We start from the raw sequence: 19,227 nt of genomic DNA, 5'->3' as shown, positions 1-19,227 counted from the left end.
GAAACTGTGTGGAAGGCAAGATGGATTCATTGAAGTATCAGGAAATTCTAGGAGAAAACATCATGCCATGCCATCATCCAACAGGACAATGGTCCCAAGCATACCTCAAATTCCACCAAGGCTTCGTTGTAGAAGTCGTCCTGGAAGATTCTACAGGGCCATCACAGTCACCTGACTTGAATCTCTGGTAGTATTTGAAGAAGGCGGTTGCAGCACGCAAACCCAAGAATATTACTGAACTGGAGGCCATTGCTCATGAGGAATGGGCTGAGATTCCTCAGGAACGCTGAAGCTGATGTCTGGCTATGCATCTCATTTGCAGCAGGTCATAACAGTAAAAGGCCGCTCTACTAAGTATTAAAAATGCTTGCCATGTAGGGGTTGAATAATTTTGAGACTGGAGAAGTCACTATAAGTTGCATTTTCAGTTGAATTTGGGGAAACCCCTTGAAGCATTCATTGTGTTGAATTATTTCAATTGCTTTTTTTTTATATTATTATTTGTTCATTGCAAACAGCTGAAAGTCTGTAAATTTTGACAATAAACCTGATTTGCAATGGGGGTTGAATAATTTTGATAGCAACTGTAGGTACAATGGAGTATACAGTGGAGATCATTTATCGTTTTCTTGTTTTCTCTTCTATTCTCTTCTCTTCTCCCTCTTTCATGCTGTGCCTTTCACTCTGTTTTTTTTTTTTTTTGCCTCTTCTATTTTTTCCATTCTTCTTCTTCTTCTCTCTCTATCTCTCACTGTCTCTGTTTAGCTCATAAAGGTCTACAGAGGTTTGAGGCATTGGAGCACAGTGATTGGCTGAGCCCTGGTCAGGCCTGGAAGGGCGTGGCGCCACGCCAGAGGTTCTTGCACATGCGTATAGTGGATAAGAAGGTGAGGGATAAGTGACTAAGAAGGTGCTCCGTTTCGTTCGATTAATAAATAAGAAATTGAAATCATTGGCAAATTGCTGTTTTTGTACTTGAAATAAAAATATATTAAGATATATTAAAAATATATTAATTTATATAAATATATCTTAATTATAACCTTGACCTAGATAGTACTCAGGTCAAATAAGAGAAAGAAACGTTAAACCTAACATAAATCTGCTTTCATTATTTAAAAAAAAAAATGTTTTATGCAGTCAACTTCACTATTTACAATATGTTATTACCCTAAGCCCTTTAGATTGAAACGTATAAGCCATGAAAAACATAGTGGTGCTTGAAAGTTTGTGAACCCTTTAGAATTTTCTGCATAAATGTGACCTAAAACATTATCAGATTTTCACACAAGACATAAAAGTAGACAAAGAGAACCCAATTAAACAAATGAGAAAAAATATTGATCCAAAATTACATACAGCGCCCTCCACTAATATCGTCATCCTTGGTAAATATGAGCAAAGAAGGCTGTGAAAAATTTTCTTTATTGTTTAACCTTTTGATCTTTTGTTTAAAAAAAATTCACAAAAATATACTCTCATGGATATCAAACAACTGCAAACAAAACACAGGTTTATCAAAAAAATATCTTTGTTAAATATAGGTGTGCAACAATTATTGGCACACCTTTAGTCAATACTTTGTGCACACATTTTTGAGATTTTACAGACTGGATACAGTGAGGGGGAAAAAGTATTTGATCCCCTGCTGATTTTGTACGTTTGCCCACTGACAAAGAAATGATCAGTCTATAATTTTAATGGTAGATTTATTTGAACAGTGAGAGACAGAATAACAACAAAAAAAATCCAGAAAAACGCATGTCAAAAATGTTATAAATTGATTTGCATTTTAATGAAGGGAAATATGTATTTGACCCCTGTCCTGAAGTCCTGACCTTAATTCAATAGGAATGTTGTGGAAGATTCTGCTTTATGTTCATTCTATTTATGTCACATAAAGTCATAAATGTATGACTGATGCAAGCAGTTCATGTGACGAAACCCACCAACATCCCAGAGATCAAGCTGTACTGAGGAACGGGCTAAAATTCCTCCAAGCCGATGTGCAGGACTGATCAACAGTTACCGGAAACGTTTAGTTGCAGTTATTGCTGCACAAGGGGGTCAAACCAGATAGTGAAAGCAAGGGTTCGCATACTTTTGTCACTCACAGATATGTAATATTGGATAATTTTCCTCGATAAATAAATGACCAACAATAATATTTTTGTATCATTAATTTAATTGGGTTCTCTTTTCTCTTTTAGGACTTGTGTGAAAATCTGATGATGTTTTAGGTCACTTTTATGCAGAAGGTTCACAAACTTTCAAGCACCACTGTACATAGATTCATACACACCCACACACATAATGTGAAAGGTAGTAGAGGCTTAATAAGTATTTCAGTAAACATATCTGTGTTAAAAGGGCTCAGTTGGACTACTAATCGGAAGGTTGTGAGTTCAAATCCCAGCACTGCCAAGCTGCCACTGCTGGGTCCTTGAGCAAGGCCCTTAACCCTCAATTGCTCATTTGTATAAATGAGATAAATGTAAGTCGCTCTGGATAAGGGCGTCTGCCAAATTCTGTAAATGTAAAGAATGTAAATATGTGTTAATACATATTGACATCTTACTCTGTATACTTGTTACACTGTGGTTTTTTTTTTCTCTCTCTCTCTTTCTCTCTCTCTGGCTGTAGTTGAGTGTGTACGTCTATAACTGGTCGGTGGATGTCAGTGCATCTCTGAGTCGTGACCTGGTGAGACTGGTGCAGTGGCAGAATGCTCGAGCTCACACCATCAGCTGCCTCCTTACCCAGAAAATGGGCCTCTTTCACCATTACTGCTTTGCTGACACACCTACACATGAAGACCTGAAACAGGTTGGTGTTCTACACACTGATGAGTCGTGTTCATTGAAAGATCTTTTCCAAAAAGAAAAAAAAAGTGTATTAGGGATTCAAAACTACATAACCAGTGCATCATGTGTTAAATCCGTATACAATTAAAATACGTGTATAATTTAGTCGTCCTTTTATCTGACGACTTGTCATGAAATTATTCTTTTTGCTTGCACATCTTCTGTGTCAGAATGGACTTAATGGCATTTATGCTAAAGCTCATTAAAACTCTGCTCTCTTGTCCACTGTAGCTCATCATATACGATATAAATATAAATGTATATAAATTTCGGTTAAAGTGTGTGTGCGTGTGTGAGACATCGCATACGGAGCCACATTAGTGTGTCCTGACACTGAACTCCTGGCAGTGCCTGAGGCTGGCTGACATGAGTGTATTAGACAGCTGTCACCTCTGTGGGGGAGTCGCGACTAAAAAGCGCCACACACTAGGAGCTTACCTTTAACACCGCATCCTCACCCAGTGGAGTGTTGTCCCAAGGCATGTTAGTTAGTTATTTATTTATTTAAGAAATCTGCATTGAACTTGTTTACATGACTCGGGAAGGCTGTGCAGGAATAGACCTGGTGGCATCTGTCACTGTGTGCTTTCTTTTTTTTTTTTTTTTATTACATTTTTATTTTTTATCGATTGAGACGGCAGGTGTTTCTGAAGATTGTGCATCAGATGTCATGGTCTATTTTTATGCTTGCAAACAGATAGTTATGTTTTTAAGTTTTTGTTGGGTGTTTCATGCTCTCTCTCTCTCTCTCACACACACACACACACACACAATCTATATGTCAGCTCCCTTCTACCCTTTAGTACCAGATATAAGCAATTTTAAACATGGACAGTTTCAGCACTGCTACAGTGACCAGAAAATATCAGTGCTATATATATATATATATATAAATTTTTTTTTTTTTTTTACATGTTTACAATGTACAATATGAAGATTAGGTGTGTTCATTTTTACTGTATGTTAAGATCAAATTTGATTTGCACTGAATACTAACATCTTCCTATAAATGAATTTGGGAAAAAAAAAAACCCCGACTAATTTTTTCAATCTATTTCATCTGCTCCTAATTACTTGTAGTTACCTCTTCTTTGGCGAACTGGGGAGGCTGAAAGCTAACACGTGCTTCAAAATATAGAATTTTTAAAAATATTTTGGCAATAATACAAAACTACAATTTTCTGTAACTGGAAAAATGGGGCTTTAACTTTAACATAAAAAGAATGCCATGTCACATGACCAGGAAGTGCTGTTTGCGCTTCCTTTTCTGCAATCATATGTCACCACATTAAGGCTCTCAAAATTTGATTAACCTTTCAATATTTAGGCAAAACAACGTAAAGGGAAAAAATGGAAACGCTGAGATAAGTTAACATTTATTTTTTGCCATTTAACCCAGTTTATATATTTTGAGTATTCTGTTGAATGGTAAATGTAACTGTTGCCATATGGCAACAACATGCGATAATGGAACTGTGATATGTGCATTCATGAATTGAAACAGGCCTACATAGCAATAAAAGACACTAGGCTTCTCTGATAGTGTATTTATATCTTTCACATTCAAAGTAAGAAAAATGGTTGTCATTTCAGATATTTTTTTGCGATGTTTCAAGAAAAAGAATTCAAAAGATTCACCTAAAAATTCTATCTAATTTTGGTATATATTTTCGATTGAGTAAATCCATCCTCATGTTTTTTATATAGTTAAAACAAGGTATAACTTTAAGGTGGTAAATAAAACCCTCTGCAACTTATAGTCTGGAAAATACAGTGATTGGAATTGTCATCTCATATATTTTATGTTATTTTTGACTATGATACTTTTCATTGATTTTGCCGTGAAACGTGAGCCGTTCATTTAAGTATTAATTTTCTGTCCCCTCACGGACACGTCACGTTATGTGTAAGTACGGTGACGATAAGGAGATAAATGAACGCAGAAGTGTAAATCAGGCCTAACACTTGCTGTATTTGCAGCATACCGAGTCAGACTTTTTTTCCGTGACGCCGTGCTGATGCGTTTCAGCATGGAAGAACCAGGGATGGCTGGTATAAATGTGCTACCGACTTTACTCCACAGATTGAAAGACATCAATATAAGGTTTCATGTTTGGCATCCACATCTGGTTTGCTCTTACCAAATTCATTAAAGCAGATTATTTTAGATTTTTTTGTGGAGACACAACACTACCAACGATCTTAAGAAAAATACACCGAATGCTATGAAGAAGCGAGACTGGGGCTGATTTTGTTCTAGCCCATACTAGTCCAACCCCCAACCTACCAAACACCCTTCACCCCTGAAAGCCACAACCATAACTACTGCCATCCTTGTAACTCCGTATCATTGGTATATTCAGGTCTTATTGGGAATTTCCCCAGTAAGACCTGAATATGCCAATGATACAAAGTTAAGTTCATGTTATGTCAGACGGAAGATACACACTTAGCCCGGATGCCGGGAGACTATTTTTACTAGACCCTGGATCTGTTCTATCAGAAGGCGAAGCTTTTTCACCTTGAATGTGTTTGATGTTTTGTGTTTATCTGAGCGTACGAATTGGATGTAGTGTAGCGTCTGATACACTACTCTCTGGCCTTTGATAGATAATGCTGACCTAGTTTAGCTCTCTTATCTCTGTTTGTCATCCCTCGCTGCACTTCCTGTACTGCATCTTCTGTTCTTCACTCCTCGTTTCATCCCCTCTTTTTGTAACCTGTCCCAGTCAGCTTCCTGTTGATTCTGCTTTGTTTGCTAGGCCTTTGTGTGTGTGTGTGTGTGTGTGTGTGTGTGTGTGTGTGTGTGTGTGTGTGTGTGTGTGTGTGTGTGTCTCAGATAGGATCACTCCAGCTCCTCACATGCAACATTATCTTTCTGTTGTTTATCTGGGTTTCTCAGTGTGCCTTCTTATTTGTTTATCCATTATCCTGTATGCACTTGATGTAATGAAAGTACTGAGAACAGTAAAATATTTAAAAGCAGTAGTAACTAGGTCCAGCCCCATAATTATTGCTAGATAATAGCTGGACAGGGTGGATATTGTTTAGATTATTTGTCTCAGGCACGTAAAAAAGTTTCCATATAGCTTCTGTATAATTTTATGACAACTGTAGTATCATACTGTCAGCCTTGGGGGGAATTTGAAGTGGAATGTTCAGTGTAAATTCTGAAAAAGCTTTGTCCCAAAAGGTGTCCCAAAAGTCTCCATACATAGGGGGCTATGTTTGCTAGCACCACGTCGGCCCCATGGTGTCTTCGTCAGTGGATGTTTGTGGACGTTCACTTCTCGGTTGGTCTGCAACACTTTTTTGTTAATAAGTTTGGCAGCAGAGTGATGTGTGATGTGCTCGCCATGTTTCCCGTTAGTCCATCGCAACCTTGCAGCGGCTTCCCGACCCAGCCATGTCAATATGTTCTTCTTAGGGCATTAAGACATTCTGAAAAAAAACAAAACCTTGTATTAACCAAGTCTGAAAAATTTTGAAAGGCATTTTGCTAAATGTGAGTGTGGATACTTTTGGGACCCCCTGTAATTAATGATAGTTTGGTTAAACATATATCAGTATTCCAGCACTTTCTAATTGAAATAAGTGTGGCCTACAGGAGTTATATATATTTTTTCTTTCAGACTGTGTTTGTGTTATTTAAAACACTCGTGCTGTTTATTAACTTACAGTAAATAGTATATACACTTCTTTAGGTCAATTTGGTCCAATATATGTCTAATAGGTCTAAATACGACACTGAAGATTGCTATTTTTTCAGCTACTTAACACAAATCTCTGTCGCATGCATCGATTGCTGACTCATTAATAATCCCGTGTTCACACAAGCAGCGACTCAGTTAGAGCCGGAAATGTATGGCGACAGACGGCAACACAACCGTCAGTGATTTGAAGGCTCAAGCAACATGACAAAGTTCAGTGGCGCTTATGATTCTTTTTTCCCTATCGACTTAGAAACATTAGCTGTAGTATTTGGCTCCACATATCTATTCGTACTTGTGGTTTCCCAACTAGTCAGTGGTGCTTGCTGTGCTGCTACAGGCTGATGTATTGATGTTTTTCACTGTTCCGATTGGGTACGTCAACACTTTACCATCAGATAGGCAGCAGAATATTGACATTTTTAGTCCGTAAAGTATATGGATATTGTTGTTTGTGTGGATATCGCAATAGCCTGGTGCGACCAGTGAAAATATGGCAACTGGCAGTAAACTAAAGATAGGAATGCCCGCTAGTGACCTGTGAATGCGATGAATTGAGTGGTTAGCGTGAATGTGTGGTACAAAAATTGACATACCATTGCAAGACAATTGCAGAAATTATCAAGTACTCGTCATACAGGAACCTGCCTTGTTGTTTTCTTAATATTGTTGCAAAACACAGACACGCTAACTAGGTAACGTTAGCTGAACCATTCAATTCCATTAAAAAAAAAAATTACACAACAGTTGGTCTGGCCATAATGCCCTGATTTGTGCTTTAAATAAAACAGAAAGGCTAAGACCTGACATACAGTAACTGCTTATTTAAGAGCTTCGTTAAACTTGGCTACTTATCAGCATGCTGTTTATCACTTCATCTGTCATGTTTTTTTTTTTTTAGCCAATTGCTGCATGCTGAAAATATAAATAGAAAATAATGTATATTAGTTGTCGATGATTTTATCTGTAGGTTCCTGTTTTCTTAAGAAAAATAGAAGACAAATTGGGATTAGATGCAGCATGTTTTTCTTGACTAGTTTAAATAACATTAGGGCTGCAACAAGTAATTGATAAAATCAGTAATTATCGATAATAACGAATTTCATTATGGATTAGTTGAGTCTGTGACATCACTGTGGATAACCCCAATCAGTGAGGTCACTTCACAACGGTGAAAAATGCATTTCTATGAATAAAACACATCTGAAACACTCCGAGGTCACGGAGTGCGCTGCTGCGGGAAAAGTGCACGATCCAGGTTGTCCAAAACATGAGTGTTTTATATTAAGCGCTTCAAACAAACTCGTAAGTGTATTAACGTGGCTTGTCATGTCAGATGCTGCGTCAGATGCGTGTACTGTTCTAGACGTGTGTTTTTTTCAGCGCAGGAATGACGTTTTTACGTTTATATCCTTATCTGTAAATGTTAGAAATCCACACCAGTATTGGAGCGAGCGAGCCCCCTTTAAACTTCACTGACTGAGCGCGAGTCCACGCGTCAGACGGCGCACGATAGAAAGGAAGCGCAATAACTGACTAAAATATTCATTCTGATCCAATATGTCGTTTGATGCTATATTTAGCGATATTTAGACACTAAAGTAATTGTGTTTTTATGAGAGCAGTAACTGTAATGGGGTTAGAACATGTACTTGTATATAAATGTTAGAAGGGTCATACATTTACAGAATAAAGTAACGTTACTATGTTCGAATGAGTGAATGTGTAACGTGTTACTGCAGAACATTCAACCTCTTACCAGTTAACACTTAGTTTGTGCTTTTGAATTTCTTTTTCTTTTCTTTGCTTTTTTTTTTAAAAAGCATTTTTAATGTAGTGATTTAACTTCTGCTTTAAAGATTGTGGCCTTTTTTTTTTTTTTTTTTTTTTTTTTTTTTAAAAAATACACTGTTCATATTTTTTTAAAAATCCTTTGCAAAGTAAATAGTATAGCTCACATAGATACATTTAATGCCTTTTTCATAGCCTTCAATTTGCACCATGCTTGAAGGACAGCATTGGGCAGAATGTGCAATAACGTGTTTTCGAACATGTTTTTTTGTTTGTTTGTTTTTTTTATGAGTCACCCTTCTTTAATCAGCTCTGGTGAACTGCCTCTAAAAGAGAAACGGAGCGAATGTTGGACTTTCCACCGGAGTAGAAAAAGTACAGAACTTTTTGAATTATGATGATTTTTTTTTTTCCTTGCTAGTGGTTCCACTTGTTTAATCATTCTTCCACTAACGAGTGGCGACAGAAGGCAGAGCCAGAGCTGCGGAAAATTTACCCTCATCACCAGTCATCTGTCAAACTCCCAGGAGGGGGGTTTTAGGCACCAGTGCCCCTAATTAGCCCATTACATCGACACATGGGCACTCTGGGGCATCTATGGTGCCCTCATCTGACTCTCCTCCAAACCGACCCCCTCAAAAGCCTTTTAGCCACCCTGCAGTTCTTTAGCAACTGTCCCGAACACTAAATTGCCCAAAAGTTTCCAGAAAAAGTGGCAATCCCATTAGCAATAAGAGCCTAGAGCTCTCTGTGTTCATGCTTCATTTCAGCCTGAAGTGTATAGTCTCCTTTCTGTCGCTTCTGTGTCTTAATTTGGCCATGTTCGCTCAAGCTATCCACCGATATGACACCACTGATGTGGTTTCTCTCAATGACTTCAATAATTCAATTACCAAATAGTGAATTCTTCACTTAGTTTGCATCTTATCCAACACTGGACTTTAGTTCGCAGTGTGGCATTCAACAACCAGTATGCACAGTTTTCATTGGCTGATGACTACATGACCGATATCAGCATACAGTATCAACACAGTGCCAGCATAAACATTTATTACAGGGTTCATCAACTTGAACCAGCAAAGTATTTCAGTGGACTTCAGCAAATTGTTATTTTTGACTATATAAACCAGCAAAGTACTTCAGTGGAGTACTGCAAAAAATACTGTAGAAGTTTTTTAAACATGAACAATTAGCAGATCCTCTTGAGCAGCTTAACCAATCACAAGTGTTTATGTAAATTATTTATGTGAACGCTGCTCATAGTTACCCTCTCTGGTCTGATTGGTGAACTGATGGAATTGTTTGTTTAAAGAAAAGTTGACCGTAGTGTCCTTCACTAATATTGGCACCCTTGGTAAATATGAGCAAAGGTGGCTGTGAAAATTTGTCTTTATAGTATAACCTTTTGATCTTTCGTTAAAAAAAAATCACAAAAATACTCTACTGTCATGAATATCAAACAATTGCAAACACAACAGGTTTATCAAAAAAAAAAAAATATATATATATATATATATATATATATATATATATATATATATATATATATATATATATATATATATATTTGTTAAATATAGGTGTGCAACAATTATTGGCACCCTTTTAGTCAATACTTTGTGCTACCTTCCTTTGCCAAGATAACAGCTCTGAGTCTTCTCCTATAATGCCTGATGAGGTTGGAGAATACATGGCAAGGGATCTGAGACCGTTCCTCCATACAGAATCTCTCCAGGTTCACGCTGGTGGACTCTCCTCTTCAGTTCACCCCACAGGCTTTCTGTTGGTTTTAAGTCAGGGGACTGGGATGTCCATGGCAGGACGTTGATTTTGTGGTCAGTAAATCATTTTCTGTTGATTTTGATGTATGTTTTGGATCATTGTCCTTCGGGAAAATCCAACAACAGCCCATTTGAAGCTTTCTGGCAGAGGCAGTAAGGTTTTCATTTAATACCTGTTGATATTTGATAGTCCATTATGCCATGTATTCTAACAAAATGTCCAGGTCCTCTGTCAGAAAAACAGCCCCAAAACATTAAAGAGCCACCGCCATATTTAACCGTGGGCATGAGGTACTTTTCCATATGGCTACCTCTCTGTGTGCACCAAAACCACCTCTGGTGTTTATTTCCAAAAAGCTATATTTTGGTTTCATCTGACCATAGAACCCGATCCCATTTGAAGTTCCAGTAGTGTCTGGAAAACTGAAGTCCCCTGAGTTTGTTTTTGGATGAGAGTAGAGGCTTTTTTTTTGAAACCCTTCCAAACAGCTTGTGGTGATGTAGGTCACTTCAGATTATAGTTTTTGAGACTTTCTGACCCCAAGACACAGCTGTGATCCTTGGAGATTTTAAGGTGACTCAACCATCTTCTTCACAGTATGTTAAGACAATATACACGTGCAATTCCAGGTTGATTCATAACATTTCCAGTTGACTGGAACTTCTTAATTATTGCCCTAATGATGGAAATGGACAATTTCAATGCATGTGCTATTTTCTTATAGCCACGCCCCATTGTGTGAAGCTCAACAACCTTTTGCTGCACATCACAGCTATATTCCTTGGTCTTACCCATTGTTATGAATGACTAAGGGAATTTTGCATGTGCGTTAGCTCATATTTATACCCCTGTGAAACAGGAAGTCATGGTTGAACAATTTCCTGTTCCTAGTTATCCAAGTGTACTAAAAAATGTAAAATACCGATGGGAATATACTTCAAATATATTTTTTGCCAGTAATTATTGCACACCTATATTTAACAGAGATATAGATTGATTGATTGATTTATTTATTTTTTGGGACAGACCTGCGTTTTGTTTGCAATTGTTTGATATCCATGAGACCAAAGTATTTTTTTTTTTTTTTTTTTTTTTTAAATTCACAGCCTTCTTTGCTCATATTTACCAAGGGTGACAATATTAATGGAGGGCACTGTATGTGTTTATTCTTCCTGCATCGGATGTAAAACAGATGTCTCATCTGATAGGAGTGGCTGGTGCTAGTCAAAAGTGGTGACGTAAATCGCCAATCTGAAACAAAACTTAACTTTGAATTGTCTTATTTATAGCTATGAACTAATCACAGCTTATTAGACAAATCAGGCTAGTTGCTTATCCAGACCCAAGTGTGCGTGTTACAAATGTTAGTTGAACCCTGCGACATACTGGTGACCTGTCCAGGGTGTGTTCCGGCCTCCTGCCTATTGTTACAGTATATAAGTGAATGAATGTTTTGCAGTCTATTCCTGATTTATTAAATAATCTCATAATAATTACATTTGAAACCTGTTTGTTGATAGATGGCAGTAGTTGTAGATATATGTACAACAATCAAAATCTCTCTCTCTGTGTCTAACTTTCAAAATGCATTACGTTCAAACGAGATCAAAAACTTCCCCAGTCTTGGGCTGCTGAAGGGTTAACGGTGAAAAGCCATGGGTTTCACTGATGCTCTTTGAGAGAGACTTCAATCATGGACATGAAAGGGAGAAGCAGTATATGAAGACTGCAGCAAATATCCCTTAGGGTTTCTCCAGGCTCTCCAGTAAGAGGACAGCGGCACTTTTAAAAGACCTGGCTTTATTTGCATTTCTTATATAATTCTTTGTATTAGGCGACTCGTGTGATCAGATTTCTTTATTTAAATGTACTTCCTCTTCCCTCATTATAGTAGGCTGGCTACTTTCAGGAATAAAAAGGTCTTTGCTGAAGTACTGGACCAGTAGTTAAAAATACTTGATGCTTACTTGATGATAATATATCTAACATTGAAACTTAAATAGAGGTAATAGCAGAAATTAGCATTATCATAACGGAAATAAATTGGAAAAACAAGGGAAATTTCTAAAAAAAAAAAAGTCTAAAGGTGTCAGTAACACATACAGTACCTAACATACTTAACACTTGCCTAAAACTTACTAAGTTACCATAAACTACCATTATTTACTGCATTATTTACAGTGCTGTGAAAATGCATTTCCTGATTTCTTCTGTTTTTGTGTGTATCTTATATTAAATATATTTCTAGATCTTCAAACGAAATACAATATAAAACAAAGGCAACCTGAGTAAACATGCAATACAGTTTTTATTTATTTATCCTTTCTTATTGAAGCAAAAAAAAGTTATCCAACACCTATCACCAATGTGTAAAACTAATTGCCACCTTAAACGTAAAATCTGGTTGTGCCGCCTTTAGCAGCGATAACTGCAACCAGACACTTCCGATAACTGGAGATCAGTCTTTCACTTACTTCTAGGACTACGATTTACTCAGAGGCTTTGGATCATTGTCTTGCTGCATAAGACTCCAGTTGCGCTTGAGTTTCAACTTGCGGTGTTCTTTTTGGGGAATTCGGTGTTTGGTTTATGCCAGATGTAACGGGACCCTTGTCTTCCAAACAGTTCCATTCTCGACTCATCAAGCCACAGAACATTCTCCCAAAAGGTTTGAGGATCATCAAGTTGTGTTTTAGCAAATTCAGACGAGCCTTAATGTTCTTCTGGGGTAGCAGTGGTCTTCACCTCGCCACTCTTCCGTGGATGCCATTTTTGCCCAGTGTCTTTCTGATAGTGGAGTCATGAACAGTGACTTTATTGATGCAAGAGAGGTCTGTAATTCCTTTGACATTGTCCTTGGCTCTTTTGTGACTTCCTGGATGAGTAGTAGATGTTGCTGTTGGAGGAATTTTGGAAGGTCGGCCATTTCTGGCAAGGTTCGCTACCGTGCTGATTTTAGCATAGTGTGTTACTGGGTAAAACATTTTAACCAACTTCATGCTGTTGAAAAAGTTCTATTTAAGTGTTGATGTGATTGAACAGGGTTTGCAGTAATCAGGCCCGGTTGTGTCCGGTCCAGCTGAACCCCATTATGAATGCAGTTTCATAGATTTGGGGAATTAGTAACTATGGGGGCAAATACATTTTCACACAGGCCCAGTTCGTATTGGACAACTTTTTTACTTCAATAAATAACATATTTTATATATATTTTTTTTTTAAAAAAAAGTATTTTAACAGCAATTTGTGTTTATTCGGGTTGCCTTTGTTTTATCTTAGATTTTGTTTTATTTTCTGAAACAATTTGCTATGACAAAACAAAAGAAATCTGTAGTATAAAATTACAGTACTGTTCAAATTCTCAAATCTGATTGCCGAGAAGGTGTTCGTTATTTTTCTATTAAATTACAGGTTCATATAAATACCTGTATGTTAACATTTCTTCAGTAACAACTCGTTCGCATGGCGTTGGATTGTGGATGCTCCACATGATTGAAACTATACAAATCAATAAATGGATATTTAGCAACAAAAAACATAAACACACACACACACCCTGTCATGTTTTATTCCTTACTTAACAAAGCATGAACAGCAGCATTAATACACCGTAAGCAGTGTGATGGGGAAAATAAATGCTTGTAATAATCAATGTTTATTGAAAACGACAAATAATGAGCATTGAAATAATTTTATATTGAAGTAAGTCAAGTAATGGACAGCTGCTCTAACCAATATATATTTCTTCCATAAGTAAAAAAGTAATATTACACATTGCAGTTTAATTTATGCTAATTAGTTATTTTTAGTGATGCTTTGAATAAACGAGTTAGTGCAAGTGCATTCATTTATAATAGAAACAAACATCAATTATTACAGGAGTTATTGCTTTATTACTTTTGTTAACGTTTATGTTGTATTAATGACGTTTATGGTTTGTTAATGTGCAGTATAATCGATTCTGTACAGTCTTTTCTTCGGGTCAGGCCAAAGAGGCAACACCCTCTTCTTAGTGAGAGTGCTGCCATTGTATTTGTACGGACAACAGTCAAAGGTGAGCTTTCACACATCAAACCTGGCTATTTCTCTCCTTTCCTCACTCTCAGCAGGAGCCTAACCCGTTCCTCAGCTCCACGATGGAGGCAGACGCTCTGCTACGGAGTCCTGTACCGCCAGTGCCCAATAAGGATGCCGGTCGTTTGGGTAATTCGGGACGTGGCCTGGCCCATCTGCCCTTTCCTGCTGAGCTCGTGCCCTTTGACGAAGCTCTTAGAGACGTGAGCGCCGGCCGCTTGCCGAATCAGGAGGGAGCCGACATTGTGGCTCGCCATGGGGCACAGCTGCTCGAGGTGAAAGCAGCAGAGCGCAGAGGTGAGACAGTGATGTGAGACACACACACAAACTAATATACTCTGCTGTAATCTCTCATATGATGCACATTGATGCAGACCTCGGATGTGTTCACATTTGCAAACAGAAAAACATTTTCTTTAGGAGTAAAAAAAGGGCTTATATATTTTTTTAATTTTATGCAATATTGAGGTTCCCTGCTCTTCTGCCCTCTTTTGGTTCCTATCCAAGTCATTTTCAACAGATTAATGAAATATACATCGATCAGCCGTAACATTATATCCACTGACAGGTGAAGTGAATAACACTGACATCTCATTACAGTGGCACATGTCAAGGGGTGGGATATATTAGGCAGCAACAGAACAGTTAGTTCTCGAAGTTGATGTGTTGGAAGCAGGACAAATGGGCGAGCGTACCAAAAGTGGTCCAAGGAAGGACAACCGGTGATCCCATGAGAGGGTCATGGGCACCCAAGGCTCATTGATGCGCATGGGGAACGAAGGCTAGCCCGTCTGGTCTGATCTCAGAGAAGAGTTACAAATTGCTGAGAAAGTTAATGCTGGCTATGATGGAAACAGCTTGCTGTGAATAGAGCTGTGTATCAGATCAGTTAGAGTACCCATGCTGACCCCTGTCCACTGCTGAAAGCGCCTACAATAGGCATGTGAGCATCAGAACTGGACCATGGAGCAAAGGAAGATAGTGGCTTGGTCTGATGAATCACATTTTCTTTCAACATGTGGAGGGCCGTGTGTGTGTGTGTGTGTGTGTGTGTGTGTGTGTGTGTGTGTGTGTGTGTGTGTGTTGCTTACCTGGGGAAGAGATGGCACCAGGATCCACTAAGGGAAGAAGGCAAGCTGTCTGAGGCAGTGTGATGCTCTGGGCAATGTTCTGCTGGGAAACCTTGGGTCCTGACATTCATGTGGATGTTACTTTGACACGTACCACCTTCCTAAATATTGTTGTGTTGTGTGTGTGCAGTGTCCTCTTTCAGCAGAATAATGTGCCCTGTCATACTGCAAGAATTTATTCAGGAATGGTTTGCGGGACATGACAAAGAGTTCAAGGTGTTGTGGCACATGGGGGGCCTACACAATATTAGGCAGGTGGTTTTAATGTTATGACTGATCAGTGTATATGAGAAGGTTATGACAACTGTTTTCAGCACAGATAAATCATAAATCAGCCAGGAGTTAAACAGCACTTACTTAAAGAATCGTGAACGAATATGTTTCAAAATTTTTTTGAAAAAACACTAGGGAATAAAATATAAAATGATCCCCATCTTCCTAATTTTTCTTCTTCTTCTCCTCCTTTATTATTATTGTTATTATTTTCAGAGCTGGAAAAGCAGATGAAGGTTGAGAACCTGTTTGTAACATGGCAGCAGAGATCGGCTCAGTCCAACATGCCAATTTCTGTAAGTGCACTTCTGGGATCGCTCTCTCTTTCTTTTTGGTCGATGGCCTCCTGTGGGCTTCAACTCTCCAAACCCTCACCTGTCAATCCCTCATGTAGCAAAATGCACTTTAGACACTTCATGTTGTCAAGAGAAACAGCCTGCTACTAGAGGATGGAAGAGCTGTGTGTGTGTGTGTGTGTGTGTGTGTGTGTGTGTGTGTGTGTGTGTGTGTGTGTGTGTGTGTGTGTGTGTGTGTGTGTGTGTGTGTGTGTGTGTGTGTGTGTGTGTGTGTGTGTGTGTGTGTGTGTGTGTGTGTGTGTGTGTGTGTGTGTGTGTGTGAAACTATTTCTCCATCACACCTTCAGCATATGCGATTTTCTTTGGTCCTTGTGCAGTTTTTCATTGCGCTCATACACAAACACTTGCCTCTGCTCTCCGAAACACACACAGCCATGTCTCTCCTTGTGTCGCACATAAACAGCCATACATGCACAGTCATCTAGGTGACAGTTTAATGGGACAGCAGTGGCAGCAGTCTGTCAGAGCGTGCTACAGCATTATGGAAACAGTTAGTTTCTCACAGTTTTCATACATGTATGTGTGTGCAGTTCTTTTCTGTAGGATCAGTACAGCGGTGACAGCTGGGCTTCAATGCGCTACACTCTAGGCTTGTTGGCCCCAGGGTTCCTGTCATTCAGCCATTATCCGTCCCCGTTTCCCATGCCCGTGGATCATGAGCGTTGGCATTACCGAGACGGATATTGCGTTATTACATGCCTCCGTTAGAGCTCTGAGACTGACATACGGAATCAGGCTCTGGAACTTTTCCATCACCATCTGACTCTTACACACACTTCTGCCACATCTCATTAACACGGCTGACAAGGCTGCGCCTTGATCCAGGGTTGATGCTGGGATTGTGCATCAGACCGAAGCCCAAACTTGCTTTTGTGAAAGTATAGGATTTGCATTAAGAGGGGAAAAAAAAAAAAAACAGAGTATGTAGGAATGAACCTTAAAAAATGCATGATACTGTTTGCACCTGTCTATGTCTCTCAGACCGTAGTGCAATAGATGAAAGCTCATTGATGTCACTGAACATTTCGTAGACAACAGAAATGGATTCAGCTTGTCCATTTGGAAATGGGAATTGTGTTTGACGTACCGCCTGATCTTTTTTCTTCTATCAAATCAGAATTCTGAGCTGTAATTGAAGTCATTAACATGCACACCACATATTGCCGGGCTGTAGAAAGTTTGAGCAGAACTGACTAAGCTACTGCCTTTCACCCTACTCAGTCTTTACTGTTTATATAACATGTCTAGGGTTTTTTTTGGTTAGGCAGTAGATGGCCACTAAACAGTGACATTTCTCCCAACGTTAGCATTTCAGCTGGAGGCTGGAACAATGCCAGTGGTGGACTAAAAATGTCCACGATCTCTAAGGATAGCAGATTTTTACTAAATCTAATCGACACAGGAAGATGATGTTCCATCCGACCCGGACACACTCTCCACTTTCTATTTTTGACCCGAGTCAGCATATCAGCTTTCAATTTGTGAGTCAAATCGTGGGTGTTCAAGCAGATAAAATACAAAAATGTGTCTGGGGTCTCCTAGACTGTGACTGAGAACCACTGCTTACAACTCATCTTACAGCTCTGGGAAATGATAAGAGGATTTACTTTGATTTCTTTCAGAGCTCATTGTATTTAGATGTGACGGCGCTGGCAGAGCCTCTTTAGATTGATAAAGGTGGTGTAGAAGGGTTATTCCTCCAACTGTAGCAAGTCATAGCTGTTTTTCCAGATCTTTCTGTTTCTGTTTGCCATGATGTATTGCGTTAGTAATACTAACATAAAGTGCAGGAGCTGGTGTGGCTTTAGTGAACCAGTAAGCCTTCTAACATTTACATTTACATTTATGGCATTTGGCAGACGCCCTTATCCAGAGAGACTTAAATATATCTCATTTATACAACTGAGCAGTTGAGGGTTAAGGGTGTTGTTAATTTTCTGTCCTTAAGAGCTGACCCATTATGCAATCAGATATGGGAGTTCCATAACGAGTGGCACAAAACCAAGTTTTCTGGCTGCAAACTGACTCTTTAGTGGTGGAATGGTTCAAAAGCTCTACGGCATGTTCATTGTGTGAGGTTCTTGGAGTTTTTATTTTTATTTGTTTGTTTATTTTAACCAGAATACTTCCACCTCATGATTTCAGAATGCAAAAGAAAAAAAAGCTGGAATCATATTATATAGAGATGTTCAGAGTAATTTACAGTTGTGCACGTTTATGATGATTATAAAGACTCCTTGGAAAATATTAATTTATTTTTAAAATGATGTTCAAGAACAAAAAAAAAAGCCTAAAAGATTTACAGCCTCCATCAGTCACTGTCACCTTGGGCGATCACAATCTTAATGTAAAAAATAAATAATACATCAGCAAATCCCAAGCAACTCTTAATAAACTGACACCTTGATGTATTAATTAAACCCAGCCCCAAATTGGTCCATACAAGCTTACATTTACGCTTAGCCAATTGGCAGAGCTCAACATACTCACTCCATTCCCTGTAGTGTATAATTAAGTAACACTGGGCCTGTTCACTTTAGTTGGCAGCCAGACATTGATAAACTGTCTCCACAGGAAGGTACAAAACCCCTGAGGGACTTTTAATAGAGAGAAAACCACTCAAGTCTCAGGTTTGATCATTAGTTTCACTCAAAATTGTCCATATTTCAGCAAAAGCATAACCTAATCCAGACAGTGGTTTATCTCAGGATGTGATGAGTAAGAAGAACCAGGCAATATAAACAAATTTTAACATATAGCGAAAACTTTAATATCGAGGGACGCTCAGAAGCTCCTGCACTCAAAGAAAAGGTTAGTCTTTCTGCTGGGTGTGTTAGTGATGTACCTAGTACCCACATGACTAGCAGAGGAACTGGAATTGAAGAGATACAATTTACAGTTAATTTCCATAAATTCTCTGCCTTTATTCTTTACTGATTCTCCCCTATTTTCAAGTGATGTCCGTCTTTCAGTGGGATAGGTGGACATGTCTTTCAGACACACTAAGCACAAAGACACAAACTAGACACCTGCCCCTTAACAGCCCTGCTGAGAAACAAAAATAGAAACCCTCATAGAATTTGGAATGGTTTTAATGGTTATAATGGGAATTGTATTGGTTTAATGGAAACTGTAATGGTCCCTCTGGGTCTTTATTGGTAATTTGTTGCCTACTAATGGTGGCATGTTATGTCTAGTTGATAACATTAAAGACCAATAATGGTAATGGTCCGTTTATTTTTTGTTT

The 19,227-nt window shown here is 38.5% G+C and overlaps 1 protein-coding gene across 9 annotated transcripts in view; it reads left to right on the top strand.

Moving 5' to 3' along the window:
- The window catches only part of szt2 (SZT2 subunit of KICSTOR complex), a 122,390-nt gene that overhangs the window by 81,096 nt on the left and 22,067 nt on the right, over positions 1 to 19,227 (top strand). For 7 of the 9 annotated variants that reach the window (XM_053635903.1, XM_053635904.1, XM_053635900.1 and 4 more), the window contains 4 exons: positions 766 to 887; positions 2,644 to 2,826; positions 14,254 to 14,518; positions 15,841 to 15,920. In XM_053635903.1, coding sequence (XP_053491878.1) covers positions 766 to 887; positions 2,644 to 2,826; positions 14,254 to 14,518; positions 15,841 to 15,920 — 650 coding nt within the window. The remainder of the gene's footprint in view (positions 1 to 765; positions 888 to 2,643; positions 2,827 to 14,253; positions 14,519 to 15,840; positions 15,921 to 19,227) is intronic. The other 2 variants (XM_053635901.1, XM_053635902.1) reach the window with 1 other exon arrangement.

The sequence above is a fragment of the Ictalurus furcatus genome, chromosome 11 (genome assembly GCF_023375685.1).
Source record: "Ictalurus furcatus strain D&B chromosome 11, Billie_1.0, whole genome shotgun sequence".
Classification (NCBI taxonomy): domain Eukaryota; kingdom Metazoa; phylum Chordata; class Actinopteri; order Siluriformes; family Ictaluridae; genus Ictalurus; species Ictalurus furcatus.
The sequence above is the reverse complement of the archived record's forward strand: the minus strand, read 5'-3'. Positions and strand labels throughout refer to the sequence as shown.